Raw genomic sequence first — 19,767 nt, 5'->3', positions numbered from 1 at the left:
AAAGCTGTAGAGATACCAACAGTATTGATAAAATGCTAGCCTTTGACACATCACAGGAACTGCTGGGGGCCATTCCTTTACCAGCCATGGAGAGCCTGCCCTGACTGTGCTGTTACACATTGAGGCCTTGGTGAGGGAGAATCCAGATGGAGGGCTACCACTAACAAACCACACCCCACCACGAGGATTCTGTCCTCAGGAGGTCATTCAGGTGAAGCGAGGACAGTCCTGGAGAAAGCACCTGTAATAAGACTAACGATGGAACTGAAGACTCCTGACTTGGATGCTGACAAAAGCGAAATGGCTTATAACTTAGGCATTCCAACAGTCTGATTTTTAAACTGCCCAGCACACCCGCATCTATATTCTGACTGCTGGTGGTATGGCTGGGGTATGGAGGAGGGTGTTGGTCTGATTTGAGGGGTGATTGCTTAAAGGGCAGGACAAAGGGGTGTGTGCTGGTGACAGGTCACAAAGGACGGCAGAGGATAACTGTGCAGGTGTGAGGACATGTGGGCAGAAACCTTGCTGGGAGATGGGCAATTGCCTTCACTCCCTCCCTTTCTTGGGAACACGATTTGTGGCTGGCCGAGATGCCTGGGATGAAGAGAACCATGAGCAGTGAATGTTTGCTGCCTTATTACACTGCCCACAGTTACCGATCCATGGGCGTGTTCAACACCTCCATGGGAAACCTACAACGACAGCTGTACAAGGGAGGAGAGTATGATATTTTCAAGTATGCACCAATGTTTGAGAGCGACTTTATCCAGATTAGCAAAAGAGGAGAGGTGATTGATGTTCACAACCGCGTCCGAATGGTGACTGTGTGCATCGCATCTACCAGCCCAGTCCTTCCACTGCCTGATGTCATGTTGCTGGCCCGACCAGCTAAAGTTTGTGAAGAACATGCCAGACGAGCCCGAATCATCAAGGGGAAAGGTTGCAAGCCTTCAAAGACTTTAGAGCTCACCAGGCTGCTTCCTTTGAAGTTTGTCAAGATCTCTGTTCATGATCACGAGAAACAACAGCTGCGCCTGAAGCTTGCCACAGGCCGAACTTTTTACCTGCAGCTGTGTCCCTCTTCTGATGCACGAGAAGACCTCTTTTGTTATTGGGAAAAGCTTGTCTATCTCCTGAGGCCACCAATGACCAATTGCATCAGTAACTCAACGCTTCCCACTGGTGAGACAAGCGTTGACACCAAAAGTACACTTGTAAGTTTCAAAAGATTCAAACAGTGTGGGGAGCTTTGGGGAGCATCTCAGCGGGTCCCACAGAGAGGTTAGGACTGTCTTTGGCCCACCTGGGAAATGTATTACAATTGTTATGGTATATATATATATATATACCATATACATATATATATATAGGTATATATATATATATATATATATATATATATATATATATATATATCAGATATATGTTTTCTTCTTTTGGAAGCAAGTTCTCAAGATGTGTTCCAGCCCGGCCTGGAACTCAACTCACTATGTAGCTGAGACTGGCTTTGGGTTAGCCATCCTCCTGACTTAGCCTCTCAAATGTTGAGGTTGCTGGCAGGTGCCACCACAGCTAACCAAAATAATTTTTAATTTTGATTAACATATATTAATTACATATATATTAATGTGGTATAGTGTGACATTGATACTGGTATCTAATATGTAATGATCAAATTTGGGTGATTGGTTACGTTTATCACCCCATATATCGGTCGTTTCCTTGTGCTGGGAATATTCAAAATCCTCTTGTTATTTAGATAAATAAGATTAATGACTGTCAATCATAGACATTCATAGAATACAGACATAGGGAGCTATTCCTCTTATCTATTAGTTATATTCTCTATGTTCCTGCTCCCCAGTAGCCTGTCCAGGACCTGGTAGCCACTAATCTATTTCTAAAATCAGCTTTTTAGTGTAGAACACATTTTTGGTTCCTTCCCTTGAGCCAGGATCTACTATCCTGTACCACGCACGCGTGCACATGCGTGTGTATGTGTGTGTGTGTGTGTGTGTGTGTGTGTGCGCGCGCGCGCGCGCACGCGCGAGCATGTTTCAATAAGCACAATCCCCATGTATGTACATGGACAACTAGTTTTAAGGCCATCAAGATATCAAGTGTATCCCCTTGAGCCAACAATCCATCTGTAGAAATGTGTCCTGCAAGGACAAACACAAATATGGAAAATACATTCTGCAACAGCGTTTCCTTTTGCCCTAGAATTGGACAGTTGAGTCTAAGTGGCTGTTGACTGCGGTGCAGTGGGAGGGATCTTGTCATGGGAATTCAGATATGGTTTCAGTAAGAAGCCCCTGGGTTTGAGCCCCAGAATGAGAGAGGAACTGGGCACTCTGGCCGATCACCTCTATCTTACTGTTTCTTCTCCTCTTGGCACAGGTCTCAGAGATCCGTGGAGAAGGGGATCAGAATTCTAGGCCTCAATCATCTCCAACTCTGTCAGAAGCCACTTCTGCTGCATTTGCAGGAGGAGAGAGGACACAACCGGCTGCTGCAGCTGCTGTTACTCCAGTATCTGCCAAAGCAAGGGCGGCAGGGGTGGCAGGGGCAGCAGCAGGGACGGCAGGGGCAACAGCAGGGACGGCAGGGGCAACAACAGGGACGGCAGGGGCAACAGCAGGGACGGCAGGGGTAACAGCAGGGATGGCAGGAGCAACAGCAGGGACAGCAGCAGAGACAGCAGGAACAGCAGCAGGGACAGCAGGGGCAGCAAGGGCAGCAGGTGGCCCCATGGCTGCAGCAGTAACAGCCCCCTCGGCAGGTATGACAAAAGCGGAGACAGCTACAAGTCCGACTTCAGGTGTCATAAGCCTGGCAGCAGCAACAACCAAGCCTCCAGGTTCAGGCCAGGTAGCCGCAGCCATGGTAGGATCAGCTGCCAAAGATCAAGTAGGAGGTGAATCCAGCAAGGCCATGGCACTTGTTGCAAACATTACCTTAGAAAGTGTAGACGTGGCCTTGGCAGGAGCTGCCAATTCTATTTCGGAGTCCCCTCCTGCAGGGGGTGATGCTAGTGGCTCCCCAGACACCGGCCTGAACGTAGCATTTGCAGGCAGCATCAAGACCAAGGGGCCTGCTGAAAAGAAACCTGAAGCTCCCCTCGTGTCAACCTTGCAGAGTGAAGGCTACATGTGTGAAAGGGATGGGAGCCAGAAGGTTTCCCAAACTAGCTCTGAAACAAAAAAGGAAAAGAGAGAGCGACGAGAAAAGGACAGAACGAGTAGCAGGAAAAGTTCCCACCACCGCAGGACAGGCACGAGTCGCCATGGTTCCAAGGACAAGAGCCGGAAAGCACCTTCCTTCCGGTCTGTATCTGGAAAAACGAGAGAGGACAAAGGGAAAGGGCATGGCAGATTAAGGGGCAAGAGACACAGCTCCTCTCACAAAAGTGAGTCCAGGACTGGTCACAAAACCAGGAAGAACCGATCACCAGCTGGCATGGGGTCTGTGAGTAAGAGAGCTACTAAGATTACATCATTTTTCAGGAGTTTCCTAATAAGGCCTACTCCAAAAGCAGGGGACACCTCATGTGATAGAGGAGGGGTAGACATCGTGACGAAGTTGGTAGAGAAGAAGCAGGACATAGAGGCTGTGATGGAGAAAAGCAAGGATTTAGAGTTCAATGATACCGTAATCTCTGAGACAATGGAGAAGATCATCCTTGAAACCAAATCCATTTAAATAAGATGCAGAGCAGAAAGCAGCCCCAGAGACCAGGGTTCAGAGGAGCAGCAGGGAGCCAAGTCCAGCTTGCTTCCATAAAGGCACTTTCAATAATAAAGGTTACGTAACTCCAAAAGAATTGTCTTCTGTTCACATTTCTGTGTCACGTACCTTCAGTGACATCACAATAGCTTCTGTGACATTAACTGCTCCAGTGAGGTAAGCCCTCCCACTGCAGGTCCTGACAAGCTAATGCTGGCGCAAGAGCGTTTTATTTATTTATTTTTTTAGCCCCTTCTGTCTTTGGTTCCCTAAGGGGAGGTCATGGGTCACTGGGGGAACTGTGTACCCATTCTCCCTTCCTTCCCAAATGGTCATTCAAGAATGGGAAAAGTGAGTCTTGTCCATATTTGAGGGGATACAGGGCAAGAAGATGCTGTGGCCTTATTGTGCAATTGGCATAGGGGAGTCTATGATCTAGATCAATGATTCTTAAACTGCAGGGGCAAGTCCTGAATGTAGAATAGCAAACAGACAAACAACAATGACAACGACGACAACGACAACAACAACAAAAATCTGGCAGTTAAAGCTTTCTGAATTTGTAAAAACAAAGCAAAATCAAAATGAATGAATCTGAGATAACTTTGCAGAACAGCTCACAACACACCTCTCATTGGGCATGAGTCACAGTATTCACCAATGAAAGGTGTCTGACTGAAAGACCAGCGTAAAGGCTACTGCCAGCTAGGGGCTGCAGTGCTTTTTACAAGTTCTCTGCTCTCATTTTAAAAAAAGGTTTAATTATAGAAAACAAAAACATGTGTTTTCTACCCCCCTTTACTATATAAATATTGTTGAAATGTATTCTGTGAACATGCTTGGCTTGGAAAAGTGCTACTTGAGTTGCTGATAAGAGAGTCATAAAATATTGATAAATTCATGTTGCCTTGAGATCAGGGACGGACAAATTCCTCATACTTTCTGAAAAAGCTCTGAACTTATTTCTGTCATTTTGTAGTATTTACCTAGGCCAAGTGTCAATCTGAGCAATGATAATTATTAAATCAAAGCTATACTTTGATTCAAGTCTGAAAAATGTTGAAAATGTTCTTTCTTTTTTTTTTTTAAAGATTTATTTATTTATTATATGTAAGTACACTGTAGCTGTCCTCAGATACTCCAAAAGAGGGCATCAGATTTTGTTATGGATGGTTGTGAGCTACCATGTGGTTGCTGGGTTTTGAACTTGGGACCTTCGGAAGAGCAGTCGGCGCTCATAACCACTGAGCCATCTCACCAGCCCCGAAGATGTTCTTTCTTGAAGTATCACATGTTCAGTCAAGATTTGACTTTTTAGAGATTTGTTTTCATTATTTTAAATCGTGTGTGTGTGTGTGTGTGTGTGTGTGTGTGTGTGCAGGTGTCCTAGGGACTAGAGGCTCCTCATGGAGCCGAAGCTTCAGACAGTTGGGAGATACCCAACATGAGTGTTGGGGTCTAAACGTAGGTCCTCTGCATAAGCAGGACACGCTTAGTCACTGTGCCATCTTTCCAGACCTAATATTTAATTTCTATGAAAAAATTAACATGTATCTCATTCATATGCCAATTTGCTTTACTCTCTGATAAACAATATGATTAAATGTATTCCAAAGAACTTTTTATTGGTTCTTTGTGAATTTCACATCCTGTACCCCAGTCCTGCTTATCTCTCCATTCTACCCTCTACTCTTGCATCCTTCTTGTCAAGATAAAATAAATAAATAAATGTCAAAAACAAAACAAAACAAACAAAAAAACCAAACCCCAACCCAACCAAAAAACATCTCACTGTGGAAGCTGCAGTGTATCACAGTGTGTCCCACAGTATACCCCTTTGTTCACACATCTTGACTTGCAAATGTTCATTGCAAGGAGTCCTTGGTTTGGTTCGAGGCCTCTGGCTTCTGCTACACTATCAACAGTGAATCCTCACCAGGACTTCTCTCAGATATCCTGTTGTTGCCCTGTGTCATAGAGATCCTGCAGCCTGAATGTTCACACACTCCAGCAGTTTATCCATGGGGTAGATATTGGGGCAGGCCAACTCAGAGCCCTGAATCTGGACCTGAGCTGGTCAGCCCATTAGCTCTCCCACACCCACACTACCAGGGTGAACTCTCCAGCACTGCCCAGCTAGCTGACCAAAAGTGGAAGGCCAGCTCTCCTGCTCTGCCCTTGCCACCAGGGCTGTGCTGCCCAGTTGGAATGCAGAGTCCACTCTCTGAAGTACTGTAGCTGGTGAGGGGTGGGGCCAGCTCTCTAGCCTGCTTCAGGGGTAGCAAGGGAAGGGAGTGAGGAACAGGGTGGGGGGGCATCATTCCAGTGACCCCATGCTGCCATATGACTGGCGATAGGTGGGGCCAGTTCTGCATAGCCCTCAGACATCAACCCAGCTCCAGGCAGCAGCAGCTCAGACCAGCCATATCCCCTTGGCCTTTGGTGATAACAAACTTTCAGCTGCAGGGCTACATGTATTCTGCTTCTCTTTCTCTTCCATTCCCCCCCCCCACTTCCTTGCTCATCTTAGAGGTGCCCAGGGCCCCTGGGTGTCTGGAGTGGTCTCAGGAGTGCTATGCCCTGCCTGTACCATGTGGTACTTAATGAGGGTTGTCTCGGGCATGCTCCACTTGCCTGGGTCACATGGCATGAGATGTAGGGGTTGGCTCAGGCTTGCTCTGCTCGCCTGGCTTTGTGGCCCTTGGGTGGGGCTCCAAAGAACATTTTTAAAAGGTTTTAATTTTTCTTTTCTCTTGAGAATTTCCTACATGCACATAATAAAATATAACATCTATCACCCATTTTCTCCTTCAACTCTCCCCATATCTTTCCCAACAAGTCACCTTCTCAACTTTTTTTTTTTTTTTTTTTTTAATAATCTAGTAAGTTTAGTTAGTACTGCTCACATTTGCAAGGGTGTAGGGCCATCCATTGGTACATGGAATGCTCCTACCAGGTGACACACCTTCTCCAACAAGGCCACACTTCCTAATCCTACCCAAATAGCTCCACCAGTCTGAGACCAAGTATTCAAACATGAGCCTTTGGGGGCCATTCCCATTCAAACCACCACATCTCTCCTGTCGCTCACGCCTCAGAGCCTATAAAAGAGCAGTCATTCTGTAACAAATGGTGTAATCCTCCGAAAGGAACAATTCCCCTTCTCCAAGCAGCTCTCACGGCCAGCAGCTCCTCAGCCTGGAGAACATTCACTCCACCTCAGCCCTGAGTGTGTGACTTGACCGTGTGCTGAGAACCACAGCTGCTGCGGGGTTACAAATGCAATAACCACATCAGGCCTGGAAGCCAGCATTCCACCCTCGTCCCCATCCTCCAGCTCTTACGGTCGTGCCTCTTCGTGCTCAGTATTCCCTGAGCATTTGTGGTGAGGTATATGGTAGGTGTGCCCCATCTGGGGCTGAGCACTCAGACTCTTATTCTGAGCACATTCATTAGTTGGGCATTTCTTCGTTGCCTACTGCCCATGGCATGAAGAAGCTCCTCTGGCCAAGGCTGAGAGCAGCCCAGGTCTATGGGTATGAACATAAATTATTGCGGTAAATCTCCCAAATATGCCCCGGCAATGAAAACACAACACAGTTAATATGATTACATGCTGTGCCCCTACACTGGGCAGATCTATCACTACACATCCTTCTTTCACAGCTTATGAGAACCCTTAGTTTCTCCAGGCCATGTGCTTCTGCTCCACTTTTCTTCTTCTTCCTCCTCCTCTGCGTCCTCTCCCTCTTCCATTTTCTCCTTCCTCTCTCCCCCTCACCTTCCACCCCCACCTTCCCTTTTATCTGCCCAATCATCAGCTTTCCTTTATTTTACAAATTAAGGTGGGAAGCAGGTTTACAGGAAATCACCTGAGTGCTGACTCATTCCTGTTCGCAACCACTCACAGGAGAACGGAATTAACTTCAAATATAATTAGCCCCAGGGCTATCCACTACATTTCCCCCTTTCTGTCCAATTAAAAGACTATTTTATCTCTGATATAATTGAACATAACTATTATTATTTTGTAATTTATAAAGTACAAGAGGCCTAACACCCAGTCCATCATCGTTGTTAATTAAACAGAACCTCTGTCACCTATCCTTACTTAAAAGACTTAAAATTCTACATCTGGCTGTCTTGGCTCTAGATTGAATGCCATCTGAAAGCCATCCTCTCAAAATTGTTCCTCTCAAAGTAAAAAGCCTGGGTTGGCTAGGAGACTATGTAGTTTTTCAACCCTATCAGAAATCCAAGAATGCTGATATTAACTGAAAATATATAGAAAGCCTAAAACGGCTTCCAAAACTTAGCTAATCCATAGAGACCACTGATCACTTGGACAGTCCCTTACTTCAACATGTTAGAGCACTGGTCTTCAGCCTTCTGGCCAAGGTCATCTGACAGACTTAGAGAAACAAGTGATAGACCTAGTGGGGAAACCCCCACTCAATTTTCGATTTGGCGTGCACCCAAAAAATCACGAAGGACCATCTTGATGTAATTACATGAGGTCGTTTAATGACAGAGCTCCGGACCAACATGCATCCCACACAGGAGATAACGGATGTCGGCCACGAGGCTCGAAAGCTAGGGGTTTTATGGGGTAAGGGGCTTAGGGGTGTGGACTTCAGCATAGCAACACACTATTGGCTTATTCAAACATCAGCAGAAAAATTACATGTACATGCAGGGTGTCAGAGTTCTGTGAGTTGTTGACTCAGTTCAGATAGCCCTGTTATATCTTTACATTCCTCTTTATCTTTAAGGTCAAGCTGTTCCCAGGAATGTTTTAACTACGGGGCATATCCAGGTTTGTTTTTCTTTTTTCTCAACCCCAGGCAGCCTCTAGGCTCACAAATAACCAGCAATTTCTGAGTACTTTATATGACTTACAGGTCTTGAAATTTCATCTTTCTTTCACAAGACTATTAAGGACTAGCCTACTCTGTCTCGGCAGAATCAAGTTGTCCTAACCTGTAATTGTGTCCTTTCTTTGGACAGTGTATTAGTCAGGGTTCTCTAGAGTCACAGAACTTATGGGTAGTCTCTATATAGTAAAAGAATTTATTGATGACTTACAGTCGGCAGCCCAATTCCCAACAATGGTTCAGTCGCAGCTGTGAATGGAAGTCCAAGGATCTAGCAGTTACTCAGTCTCACACAGCAAGCAGGCACAGGAGCAAGAGCTAGACTCCCTTCTTCCAATGTCCTTATATTGTCTCCAGCAGAAGGTGTAGCCCAGATTAAATCTCCTTAAACTCGGAGATTTAATCTTCTTGAATCCATAGCCACTATGGCTCAAGATCTCCATACCAAGATCCAGATAAGGATCTCCAAGCCTCCAGATAAGGGTCACTGGTGAGCCTTCCAATTCTGGATTGTAGTTCATTCCAAATAAGTCAAGTTGACAACCAGGAATAGCCACTACAATCCACCCCTTGTCAACTTGACACAAGTAATATCTCATGTTCACATGAAACAATAACAAGGTTGTGAATACACCTAACATGATATAACTATCCCTCGTACAATCGCAAACACATTTGTAAATTTACAATGGGGCATTCATATTACTTTATAATCCTCTTTTTTGCAACTGGTTACGTGGCCTTAATTGGTATTTATAACTACCTTCCTCTACTACCCATTCTGTATTTCCTTCACCTTCGGCCAGCACCTCAGCAGGTCTTGGCTCTTTTCCTGGAGGATTGACCCATACCTTCATTCATGATGGGTCTGCGTCCTTTGTCATCCTGCTTGGATTAGGCTGTTGTAGTTTCCCATTGACTTTAATCACAGGACATGGTAGTACTAGGAGACGCCCTAAGGGATCTCCTACACTCCAGACATAATCTTGCTTACCTCCATTGTGAAGAGGTAATCCAATTTCCCCATGGTAATCTGGATCTATCACTCCTCCTAACACGGTTATTCCTTTTTTAGCCTGTTGGTTTAAGGGCATTAGAAGCCCAAAATGACCAGGGGGAAGTCTGAGCTTCCAATTCAATGGAATGTTTGTTGTAGCTCCTGGTAGGAGCACTCCCCTCTCTGGAGCTAAAACTTCTAAGCCAGCAGAACCTAGAGTTATGGGGACAGGAAGCAAAAATTTTCCTAGAGGGTCATTAGGAGTGATAGTAAGTGGAACTATTCCCTTTTCCACCCCTTGATTCCTGGACCCATGAATCCTGGCTATGGGTGAAACTGTACCATATATAGAGCGCTGATTCAAAGCATATACTGCCTTCTGAAGAACTCTACCCCAGCCTTCCAAGCTGTTACCACCTAATTGGCGCTGTAACTGCGTCTTCAAAAGGCCATTCCATCTTTCTATCAGGCCAGCTGCTTCAGGATGATGGGGAATGTGGTAAGACCAGTGAATTCCATGATCGTGGGCCCACTGTCGTACTTCTCTGGCTGTGAAATGAGTTCCTTGGTCAGAAGCAATACTGTGTGGAATACCATGACGATAGATAAGGCATTCTGTCAGTCCGTGAATGGTGGTTTTAGCAGAGGCATTACGTGCAGGAAAGGCAAATCCATAACCAGAATAAGTATCTACTCCAGTAAGAACAAAACGCTGTCCTTTCCATGAAGGAAGTGGTCCAATGTTGTCAACCTGCCACCAGGTTGCTGGCTGGTCACCTCGAGGAATGGTGCCATATCTGGAGCTCAGTGTTGGTTTCTGCTGTTGGCAGATCTGGCAATCAGCAGCAGCTGTAGCCAGGTCAGCCTTGGTGAGTGGAAGCCCGTGTTGCTGAGCCCAAGCATAACCTCCATCTCGACCACCATGGCCACTTTGTTCATGTGCCCATTGAGCAATGACAGGGATGGCTGGGGAGAGAGGCTGACTGTCCACAGAACGGGTCATCTTATCCACTTGATTATTGAACTCCTCCTCGGCTGAAGTCACCTTTTGGTGAGCATTTACATGGGACACAAATATCTTCACATCCTTTGCCCATTTGGAGAGATCTATCCACATACTTCTTCCCCAGATGTCTTTTTCACCAATTTTCCAATTGTGATCTTTCCAAGTCCCTGACCATCCAGCCAATCCATTGGCTACAGCCCATGAGTCAGTGAATAATCGTACATCTGGCCATTTCTTCTTGCAAACAAACTGTAATACCATGTGTACTGCCCGAAGTTCTGCCCACTGTGAAGATTTCCCTTCACCTGTGTCTTTCAGAGTTGTCCCAGAAAGGGGTTGTAATGCTGCAGCTGTCCACTTCTGGGTGGTGCCTGCATAACGTGCAGAGCCATCAGTAAACCAGGCCCTAGTCTTTTCCTCTTCGGTCAGTTGATCATAGGGAACACCCCATGAGGCTATAGGCGCATGCTTGGCAGCAGATGGCATTGTAACAGGAGTAGAAACCATAGGCATTTGAGCAACTTCTTCATGTAACTTGCTTGTGCCTTCAGGACCTGCTCTGGCCCGATCACGTATATACCACTTCCATTTGATAATAGACTGCTGCTGTGCGCGTCCCACTTTATGACTTGCAGGGTCTGATAGTACCCAGCTCATAATGGGTAATTCAGTTCGCATAGTAACTTGGTGTCCTATTGTCAAACGTTCAGTTTCCACTAAGGCCCAATAGCAGGCCAAGAGCTGTTTTTCAAAGGGAGAATAGTTGTCTGCAGATGATGGTAGAGCTTTGCTCCAAAATCCCAAAGGTCTTTTCTGTGATTCACCTACAGGGGCCTGCCAGAGGCTCCAAACAGCATCTCTATCAGCCACAGACACCTCAAGTACCATCGGGTCTGCTGGGTCATATGGTCCAAGTGGTAGAGCAGCCTGCACAGCAGCCTGGACCTGTTGAAGGGCCTTCTCCTGTTCCAGGCCCCACACAAAGCTAGCGGCTTTCCGAGTCACTTGATAAATAGGCCTAAGTAACACACCCAAGTGAGGGATGTGTTGTCTCCAGAATCCAAATAGACCCACTAAACGTTGTGCTTCTTTCTTGGTTGTAGGAGGGGCCAGGTGCAATAACTTATCTTTCACCTTAGAAGGAATATCTCTGCATGCCCCACACCACTGGACTCCTAAGAATTTCACTGAGGTAGATGGTCCTTGAATTTTGGTTGGATTTATTTCCCATCCTCTGATACGCATATGTGTTACCAATGAGTTCAAAGTGGTTGCTACTTCCCGCTCACTTGGTCCAATCAGCATAATGTCATCAATATAGTGCACCAATGTGATATTTTGTGGAATATCCAAACGATCAAGATCCCTTCTAACTAAATTATGACACAGGGCAGGAGAGTTAATATATCCTTGAGGCAAAACTGTGAAGGTATACTGTTGGCCTTGCCAACTGAAAGCAAATTGCTTCTGGTGGTCCTTATGGACAGGTACTGAGAAGAAGGCATTTGCCAGATCAATAGCCGCATACCAGGTGCCAGGAGATGTGTTAATTTGCTCAAGTAACGAAACTACATCTGGTACAGCAGCTGCAATTGGAGTTACTACCTGATTTAGTTTTCGATAATCAACTGTCATTCTCCATGATCCATCTGTTTTCTGCACTGGCTAGATAGGAGAGTTAAATGGAGATGTGGTAGGAACCACCACCCCTGCATCTTTCAAGTCCTTGATAGTGGCAGTAATTTCTGCAATGCCTCCAGGAATACGATACTGTTTTTGATTCACTATTTTCTTTGGCAGAGGCAACTCTAAAGGCTTCCATTTTGCCTTTCCAACCATAATAGCCCTCACTCTACAGTTCAGGGAACCAATATGAGAATTCTGCCAGTTTCTGAGTATATCTATCCCAATTATACATTCTGGAACTGGGGAAATCACCACAGGATGTGTCCGGGGACCTACTGGACCTACTGTGAGTCGGACATCAGTCAAAACTCCATTAATCACCTGCCCTCCATAGGCCCCTACTTTAACTGGAGGGCCACAATGTTTCTTGGGATCTCCTGGGATCAGTGTTAACTCAGAACCAGTATCCAGCAGACCCTGAAAAGTCTGATTATTTCCTTTTCCCCAGTGTACAGTTACCCTTGTAAAAGTCCGTAGGTCCCTCTGGGGAAGAACTGGAGAAAGGGTAACAGCAAAACCTTTGGGTGTCTTATCAGGATCCTTCCTCAGGGGAACCTGGCCACCCCTTCATTCAAGGGGTTCCGGATCTGCAAACTGGCTCAAGTCTGGAAATTGATTCACTGGCCGAGATTGCTGTTTACCACGAACTACTGTAGCCTTTCTTTCATTTGTTTGAGAATTTTTTTGCTTATACAGATCAAACAAATATGCAGTAGGCTTCTTATGTATTTCATTCCTGGAAACACCATGATTGACTAGCCAGTACCAAAGGTCCAAGCGAGTCATGCCATTATAAATTTCACCTCTCCTGTGCTGACCATTACTGGGTCTGTCATTATAAACATTCTTTTGCCTACGCTGTCTATTATAATAACTAGGATCACCTTGTCTCTGGCGATTCAATGCTGCCACCTGACCCTTGTTACCTCGGAATCCAACTAAACCCAGTGAATTTAATTCATCTAATTGAGCAGAAGCATCTCCAATGCTAAGATCTGGCACAAGGAAAAGGGAAAGAACAAAACCCTTCAAATGTGCTGGTGCCCCTCTCACCAATTTGCGTCTTATAGAGCTGGTGAAGGGCATATCTTCTGGACTTTCCCATTGTGGACAATTAGGCTTTACACAATATATCCACTCTAGCATTGCAATTTCCCTAAGTCTTAAAATCCCTTCATCAACACTAAGCCACGGAATATCAGGCATCTCCAAGTCATTTCCAGTAGGCCATCTTTTGATAAACACCTCAGCCAACCATTCAAACAAACTTTTGACACCTTTTTTAACCATGCGAGCTTCCGTATTAAACCTAGAATCTCCACTCAGAGGGCCCATGTCAATAAACTCAGCCTGCTCTAGTTTTATGTTCCTTCCACCCTTATCCCACACCCTTAAAATCCATTCCCACACATATTCACCAGGTTGCTGTTTGAATGAATTAGCAAACTCATTAAGCTCCTTAGTAGTGTAGCGAATTTCCTCATGGACTACACTTTCTACCTCCCCTCTAGGAGCCTGTTTTGCTTTGAGTCTGGTTACAGGTCTAGAATAAACTATTGGTGGGCCTTGAGAAACATCAGTAGTGAAAGTCATTGCTGGTTTATCAGACTCTGCAAAATTAATTTCCTCATGTGGGGAAGGCATTATTTCAAGGGGTGGGGCTGAGGGTACTACTTCCTCAGGTGGGGCAAACCCTTGAGAATCTGAAGATTCAAAATTCTCAGCTTCAACATGGTCTTCCCACACATCCCCGTCCCAAGTTATAGGATCCCATTCTTTGCCAATTAGTGCCCTTACTTTAACTGTCGACACATTCTGAGGCTGAGACTTAAATTTTCGCTGTAGTTCAGCCAACCTTACAATGAGGGTTTCAGTTTGATTTTTTGCAACTTGAGCTCTATTGCTGCAAGAGAGAAGATTCTCTTCAAGGACACACTTAGCAACTTTTAGATCGTTTACTTGTGTCTGGAGCCTTTCGATTTTATCACACAACTCCTTCCTTTCATTCATCATTTTTTCCCCAGATACTAAGAGCAGCCAGCCAGTAAAATCATTTTCTGATTTTTTCCCCATCTTGTAGAAAGCTTTGTGCACTGAATCACCTAATTCATTAAGAAAATCAAGGGCATTAGCTTCTTTAAGTTTGAAATATAGTTTCAACCATGGGTCTTCAAAATTCTCTGAGCTCCCAGGAGGGAGAGAATCTGGAGAGGTTTCAGTAGTTGAAAGTGCTGGTGGCTCAACAAGCCAATTCCAGTATTTTAAAAGATTCATCCTTGTACTTCTGTTACTCTAGAACCACTCCTGGTACCAAATTCTGTATTAGTCAGGGTTCTCTAGAGTCACAGAACTTATGGGTAGTCTCTATATAGTAAAAGAATTTATTGATGACTTACAGTCGGCAGCCCAATTCCCAACAATGGTTCAGTCGCAGCTGTGAATGGAAGTCCAAGGATCTAGCAGTTACTCAGTCTCACACAGCAAGCAGGCACAGGAGCAAGAGCTAGACTCCCTTCTTCCAATGTCCTTATATTGTCTCCAGCAGAAGGTGTAGCCCAGATTAAATCTCCTTAAACTCGGAGATTTAATCTTCTTGAATCCATAGCCACTATGGCTCAAGATCTCCATACCAAGATCCAGATAAGGATCTCCAAGCCTCCAGATAAGGGTCACTGGTGAGCCTTCCAATTCTGGATTGTAGTTCATTCCAAATAAGTCAAGTTGACAACCAGGAATAGCCACTACAGACAGTATTATGTCTATTCTTGCCAGTTTCACCACAACTGGAGTAACTCAAAGATGCTCAGTTTTGCCAGGCATGGTAGCGCACGCCTTTAATCCCAGCACTCGGGAGGCAGAGGCAGGTGGATTTCTGATTTCAAGGCCAGACTCATCTACAGAGTGAGTTCCAGGACAGCCAGGGCTACACAAAGAAACCCTGTCTCAAAAAACAAAACACAAAAAACAAAAAACAAAACAAACAAACAAAAAAAGATGCTCAGTTTCTTCTTTGAATCCAAGACAGGGAAAGCTGTCAGGAACAGACTGGTCTCAACAAGAAGTGAATAAATAACATTAAACGTCACATTCTGTGGACTTCCGACGTTTTTTTGAAAACCAGCTATCTATGTAAAGTAATTTAGATTGTTCTGTTAACTACTCTCAGCCATTTCTAATTAAAATTACTGAGAATACTCTAACAATAAACTCAGAGCCATGAATTTCCTATTTAGCTCTTAACTCACAGGCTTAAACATCTCAGATCTGTTTATAATAACAGCAATAGAAGGACTGAGTTCAAGCCTTGTACTTCAAATTTTTTAGTATCAAAGACAACTTATAATAACCACCCCCAGTCCCAAAACCTAGGGAACTGGGATGATGACTCTTCATAACTTCTTCAAGCTGAATATGGGCATTGAGATATTTTAAAGGGAGTGGGAAGGGTAGGGAAATGGGGAGTTGGTTGACCTTAAAAAGGCCACACCAATGATTGTATTAGTCTCTGATGTCTGTGTCCTGACTGGATCCAGATGAAAAACCAAGACATCAGAAGTTTAGGGAGGTCAGTTCAGCATGTCTGACGATGAAATTCACCAAGGCTGTATATTCTGCAATATATAAATCTCAAAACGAAATTTTAGTATCATCAAGATAACTTAGTTCTCAGGGGGGTCTCCCTCTATCAAATCTCATTCACATAACTCTGGAAGGTATAAATATCTTAATCACCTTTTCCAAAAACACAAAGACAAAAGCTTTTCCCCAAATCAGCATATCCTTCAGCCGTAACCAGGGAAACCTGTAGCTTGCCCTCTGTCCCAGAGGAACAGTAAAACCACCACAATACTCAAATCACACACATTTTAGCCTATTCAGGCCTTTCTAATTTGTCATGTCAGGATTTAAACCCAAAATTCCCATGGGCCCACATTAGACAGAATATGAGTCTCCTGCAGACTTATTATATCATCTTTAAAACAATTAATTCACACTTCTATTTTCCTTTCCCCTCCCCTCCCCTCCCCTCCCCTCCCCTCCCCTCCCCTCCCCTCCCCTCCCCTCCCCTCCCCTCCCCTCCCCTCCCCTCCCCTCCCCTCCCCTCCCCTCCCCTCCCCTCCCCTCCCCTCCCCTCTCCTTTTCTTTCTTTTCCTGGCTGGTCACATCTTTCAGCCACAACAGGAAACAAAGAGAGGGAGAACAGAGAGTGAGGCGAGATTATAAAATCTCAAAAGCCACTCCTAGTGATGTCCTCTCTCTAGCAAGTCTCCACCTCTGAAATGTTCCATGACCTTCCCAGATAGCACTGTCAGCAAGACACCAGATGTTCACATGCATGTATGTGCCTTTGAGAGAAATCTCTCCATCAATGCACCATACTTACCCACAACTAATTGAATTATTTTTGGCAATAATTTTACATGTATACCTATTTTAAACACCTATATAGTTGGAGTCTCATAAGAATTTCCTGGTCAAAAAGCAGAAAGAGTTAAGAAGGCTTCATCTAGATTAGGACTGGCAGGCCATGTTTAAGATGACCAAATCTTGTAGATTGAATGAAAAATTGAAAATAAGAAAGGAAGGACATGATTGCTCTTAGGTATGGGAGGGGAGAAGGTTTATTGCAGATATGAAGGAGAGCATAGTCAGAGGCAGACACATCCAAGAGAGTCTAGAGTGAACCTGACCTTGAGCCAGGCTGTGTGAGGAGAGGGGAGAGAGGAGAGGTGGGAGACCAGCAGACCAGGAGACCGAGAGGCCAGGAAGGTAAAGGGTAGAAACAAAAAGGGCTAGGGAACCCAAAGGGCTGGATTATGTAGGAAAGAGCAGCTAGGGGAACGGCAGCTCAGCTCCTGGGCTGGAGAAATTTAGAATAGGGAACATGGTATGTCAGCCATACCCTGTAACAGGAAGGGACTAAGGGATGCTGGGAGAAACTGGTAACTAGGTCCACATTGATATGTTAAATAGGCACCCCAGTTAGCCATTTGTCCTGAGTTTGAGACCAAATACAGAGCACTTGGAATTTCGATCAAGGTGAACCAAGTTTGTATGTACATGTGTTTCATAAATACCTACAGATGTGAGCATGTGTGTGCATGTAGGTCAAAAGTTGAGGTCAGGTGTCTTCTTCAGTCTTCCTCCACCTTGCTTTTGGGACAGTGTGCCTCATTGAAACTGAAGCTCATCTGTTTAGAGACTAGCTGGCCAGTGAACTTCAGGGATTTCCCTGGCTCAGCACCTGGCTTGTAATGTGTTTGCTCAAAATCCAAATTCAGGCTCTCCTGCTTGTGCAACAAGCACTTAACCAAGACATCCCCCTGGCCCTGAGTAATGTTTTATTGGATACAGCTGTAGCCAGTGTTCTCTACGGCTGTTTTCATGTTAAAATGGAAGATTTGAGTTGCTGTATATTCTACAGCCTACCTGGTTTAAATATTTACTATCTTGCCCTTTAGAGAAAAGCTTGTTGTCCCCCGGTCTAGGAAAAGTTAACGATTCTCCTTCCTCTGATGTATATACACCCTGGAGAAACTCTGAGAAACACTTATCAGGAGCCAGCCAGAAAAATGTTTGTAGAAAAACAATCTGTAATAATAAGACCTTGGACACAGACCAAATATTCATCAAACAGGAAAATTCATAAGCTGTGAGATATGGCTGCGGGGCACTATTACTCGGCAGTGGATACAAACAGCAGCAACTCGTGCTCGCATGAGTGGATTTTATATAACATAGACTAATAAAATCCAGACAGGATGATTACATGGCATTCCATTTGCAGAGCAGATAAACACAGGAACAGAGAATACAGAGGTGGCCTAGCGAGTTCAGATCACTGGCTGCTCTTTCTGTAGACTCAGGGTTAATTCCCAGCACCTTCATAACCATCTCTAACTCCAGTTCCAGGGGATCTGATGCCTTCTTCTGACCTTTGCTGGTACCAGACATATATGTGATACAGATATGCATGTATGCAAAATACCCATGTACTTAAAAGAAAAGACATTTTAAAATAAAAAGCAAACAAAAGCATACAATGCTTGGAGGACATATTTGCTGGAAGCCCATAGAAAAACAAAGACGTGATAAACATAAAATTCAGGATAGAAATGACCTACAGAGTGAAAAGGAGGGTGCATGATGTCAGAGGCACACGTGCAAGGATTTCAGCAGTGATAAAGCCCAGCGAGTCCAGGACAGCCAGGGCTCTGTTACAGAGAAACCCTGTCTTGAAAACAAAATTGCAATGAACAAATGAACAACAAAGTTTATCCCTTTTGATTATGTTGAAGAGAGCTTTATGGCAAACCACATTATTTTGAAATGTCTTTCATAAATATAAAATTAAAGATGTAAGTGGCATTACAAAGAAATGGTCATAATACGTAACTATTTCAATATATTTATAAGCGACAAGATAGGACTGGGAATAGAGCTCAGAGGTCTATAGCTCTGAAGTCCAATGATCAGTTCACAGCACCCCCCCAAAGGAAACTGAATACTCCACAGTAATGCATACTAATTAAGTATATAAATTATGTATACCACACAAGTAATTCCAAAGTATGCTATATTATACATGAAATTATAAAATGTAAAAACCTTTAGTATAAACTGCCTTATTTAGTTTCTAAACTGTATAATATAAAGTTTAAAACCCACATGTGTTCATATTGTTTGCATGGTGAAGTTGGGTTACCAGGGAAACCTGAAGACCTTCTCTGAAGAGTAAATGTGTGGAGGCAGAGGTGATAGCTTTAAGGGCACTCATTCTTGAAGTGGACCTGGGTTTGACTCTTAGCACCCACACAGCCGCTCACAAACATTTGTAAATCAAGTTCCTGCAGATCCCAAACCCTCTCCTGACCTCCAGGGCACCATACCACATGGGACAAACACATCATTGTACGGAAGCAGCAGTTCTGAATCTGTGGGTTACAACTCCATTGGCCAAATGACCATTTCACAGGGGCTGCCTAAGACCATTAGAAAACACAGACATTTACATTAGGATTCATAACAGTAGCAAAATTACAGTCATGAAGTAGCAACAAAAATAAATCTAAATTTTTAAAACAAACACATGTGTCCACAGAGGTGGAGAGAAAGAGAAACGAGGTATTTGGAGGGGAACGGTAGATGTGCAGTAACAAGAAGCCTTCAGCAGCTGCATGGGGCAAGTGCTTGCAAAAAAAACAAAAATCTAACCTTGGTATTTTCAACATTCAAAGGTCAACAAATACTGGAAACCTGGATGGCTGTGGAGTTGACCCTTCAACAGTGGGTACAGACGGAATGAGAGGTGTACTTTAAAGGTCTGAGCAGGGCTTTGGAGAAGCCTTTGGGAATAAGAGTAGTGGGTATGCAGGGGAAAGGAGAAGGTAAAGTGGGAGCCTTTCCCAAGGCTTCAATCCATAGTCCAGATCTACAGGCTCAACTGTCTCAGCTACAGTTTAGTCTCTTGTTTG

General features: G+C 44.5%; 1 protein-coding gene across 1 annotated transcript; it reads left to right on the top strand.

Annotated features, from left to right (window-relative positions):
• Positions 1-515: 515 nt before the first annotated feature.
• On the top strand, positions 516-3,810 carry Garin3 (golgi associated RAB2 interactor family member 3). The gene is made up of 2 exons (XM_021177400.2): positions 516-1,217; positions 2,404-3,810. The coding sequence occupies exons 1-2, from the start codon at positions 594-596 to the stop codon at positions 3,703-3,705; spliced, it is 1,926 nt and encodes a 641-aa protein (XP_021033059.1). The 5' UTR covers positions 516-593; the 3' UTR covers positions 3,706-3,810.
• Positions 3,811-19,767: the final 15,957 nt, after the last annotated feature.

The sequence above is a fragment of the Mus caroli genome, unplaced genomic scaffold (genome assembly GCF_978045245.1).
Source record: "Mus caroli unplaced genomic scaffold, Mus_caroli_1 scaffold_13, whole genome shotgun sequence".
Classification (NCBI taxonomy): Eukaryota; Metazoa; Chordata; class Mammalia; order Rodentia; family Muridae; genus Mus; species Mus caroli.
The sequence above is the reverse complement of the archived record's forward strand: the minus strand, read 5'-3'. Positions and strand labels throughout refer to the sequence as shown.

What these genes read in the sequence shown, in the direction of transcription:
- Garin3 (XM_021177400.2), top strand. Translation starts at nt 594, where the DNA reads ATGCCTGGGATGAAGAGAACCATGAGCAGTGAATGTTTGCTGCCTTAT. An exon ending in TTGACACCAAAAGTACACTT is followed by an intron (nt 1,218 to 2,403) that starts GTAAGTTTCAAA and finishes CTCTTGGCACAG; the next exon opens with GTCTCAGAGATCCGTGGAGA.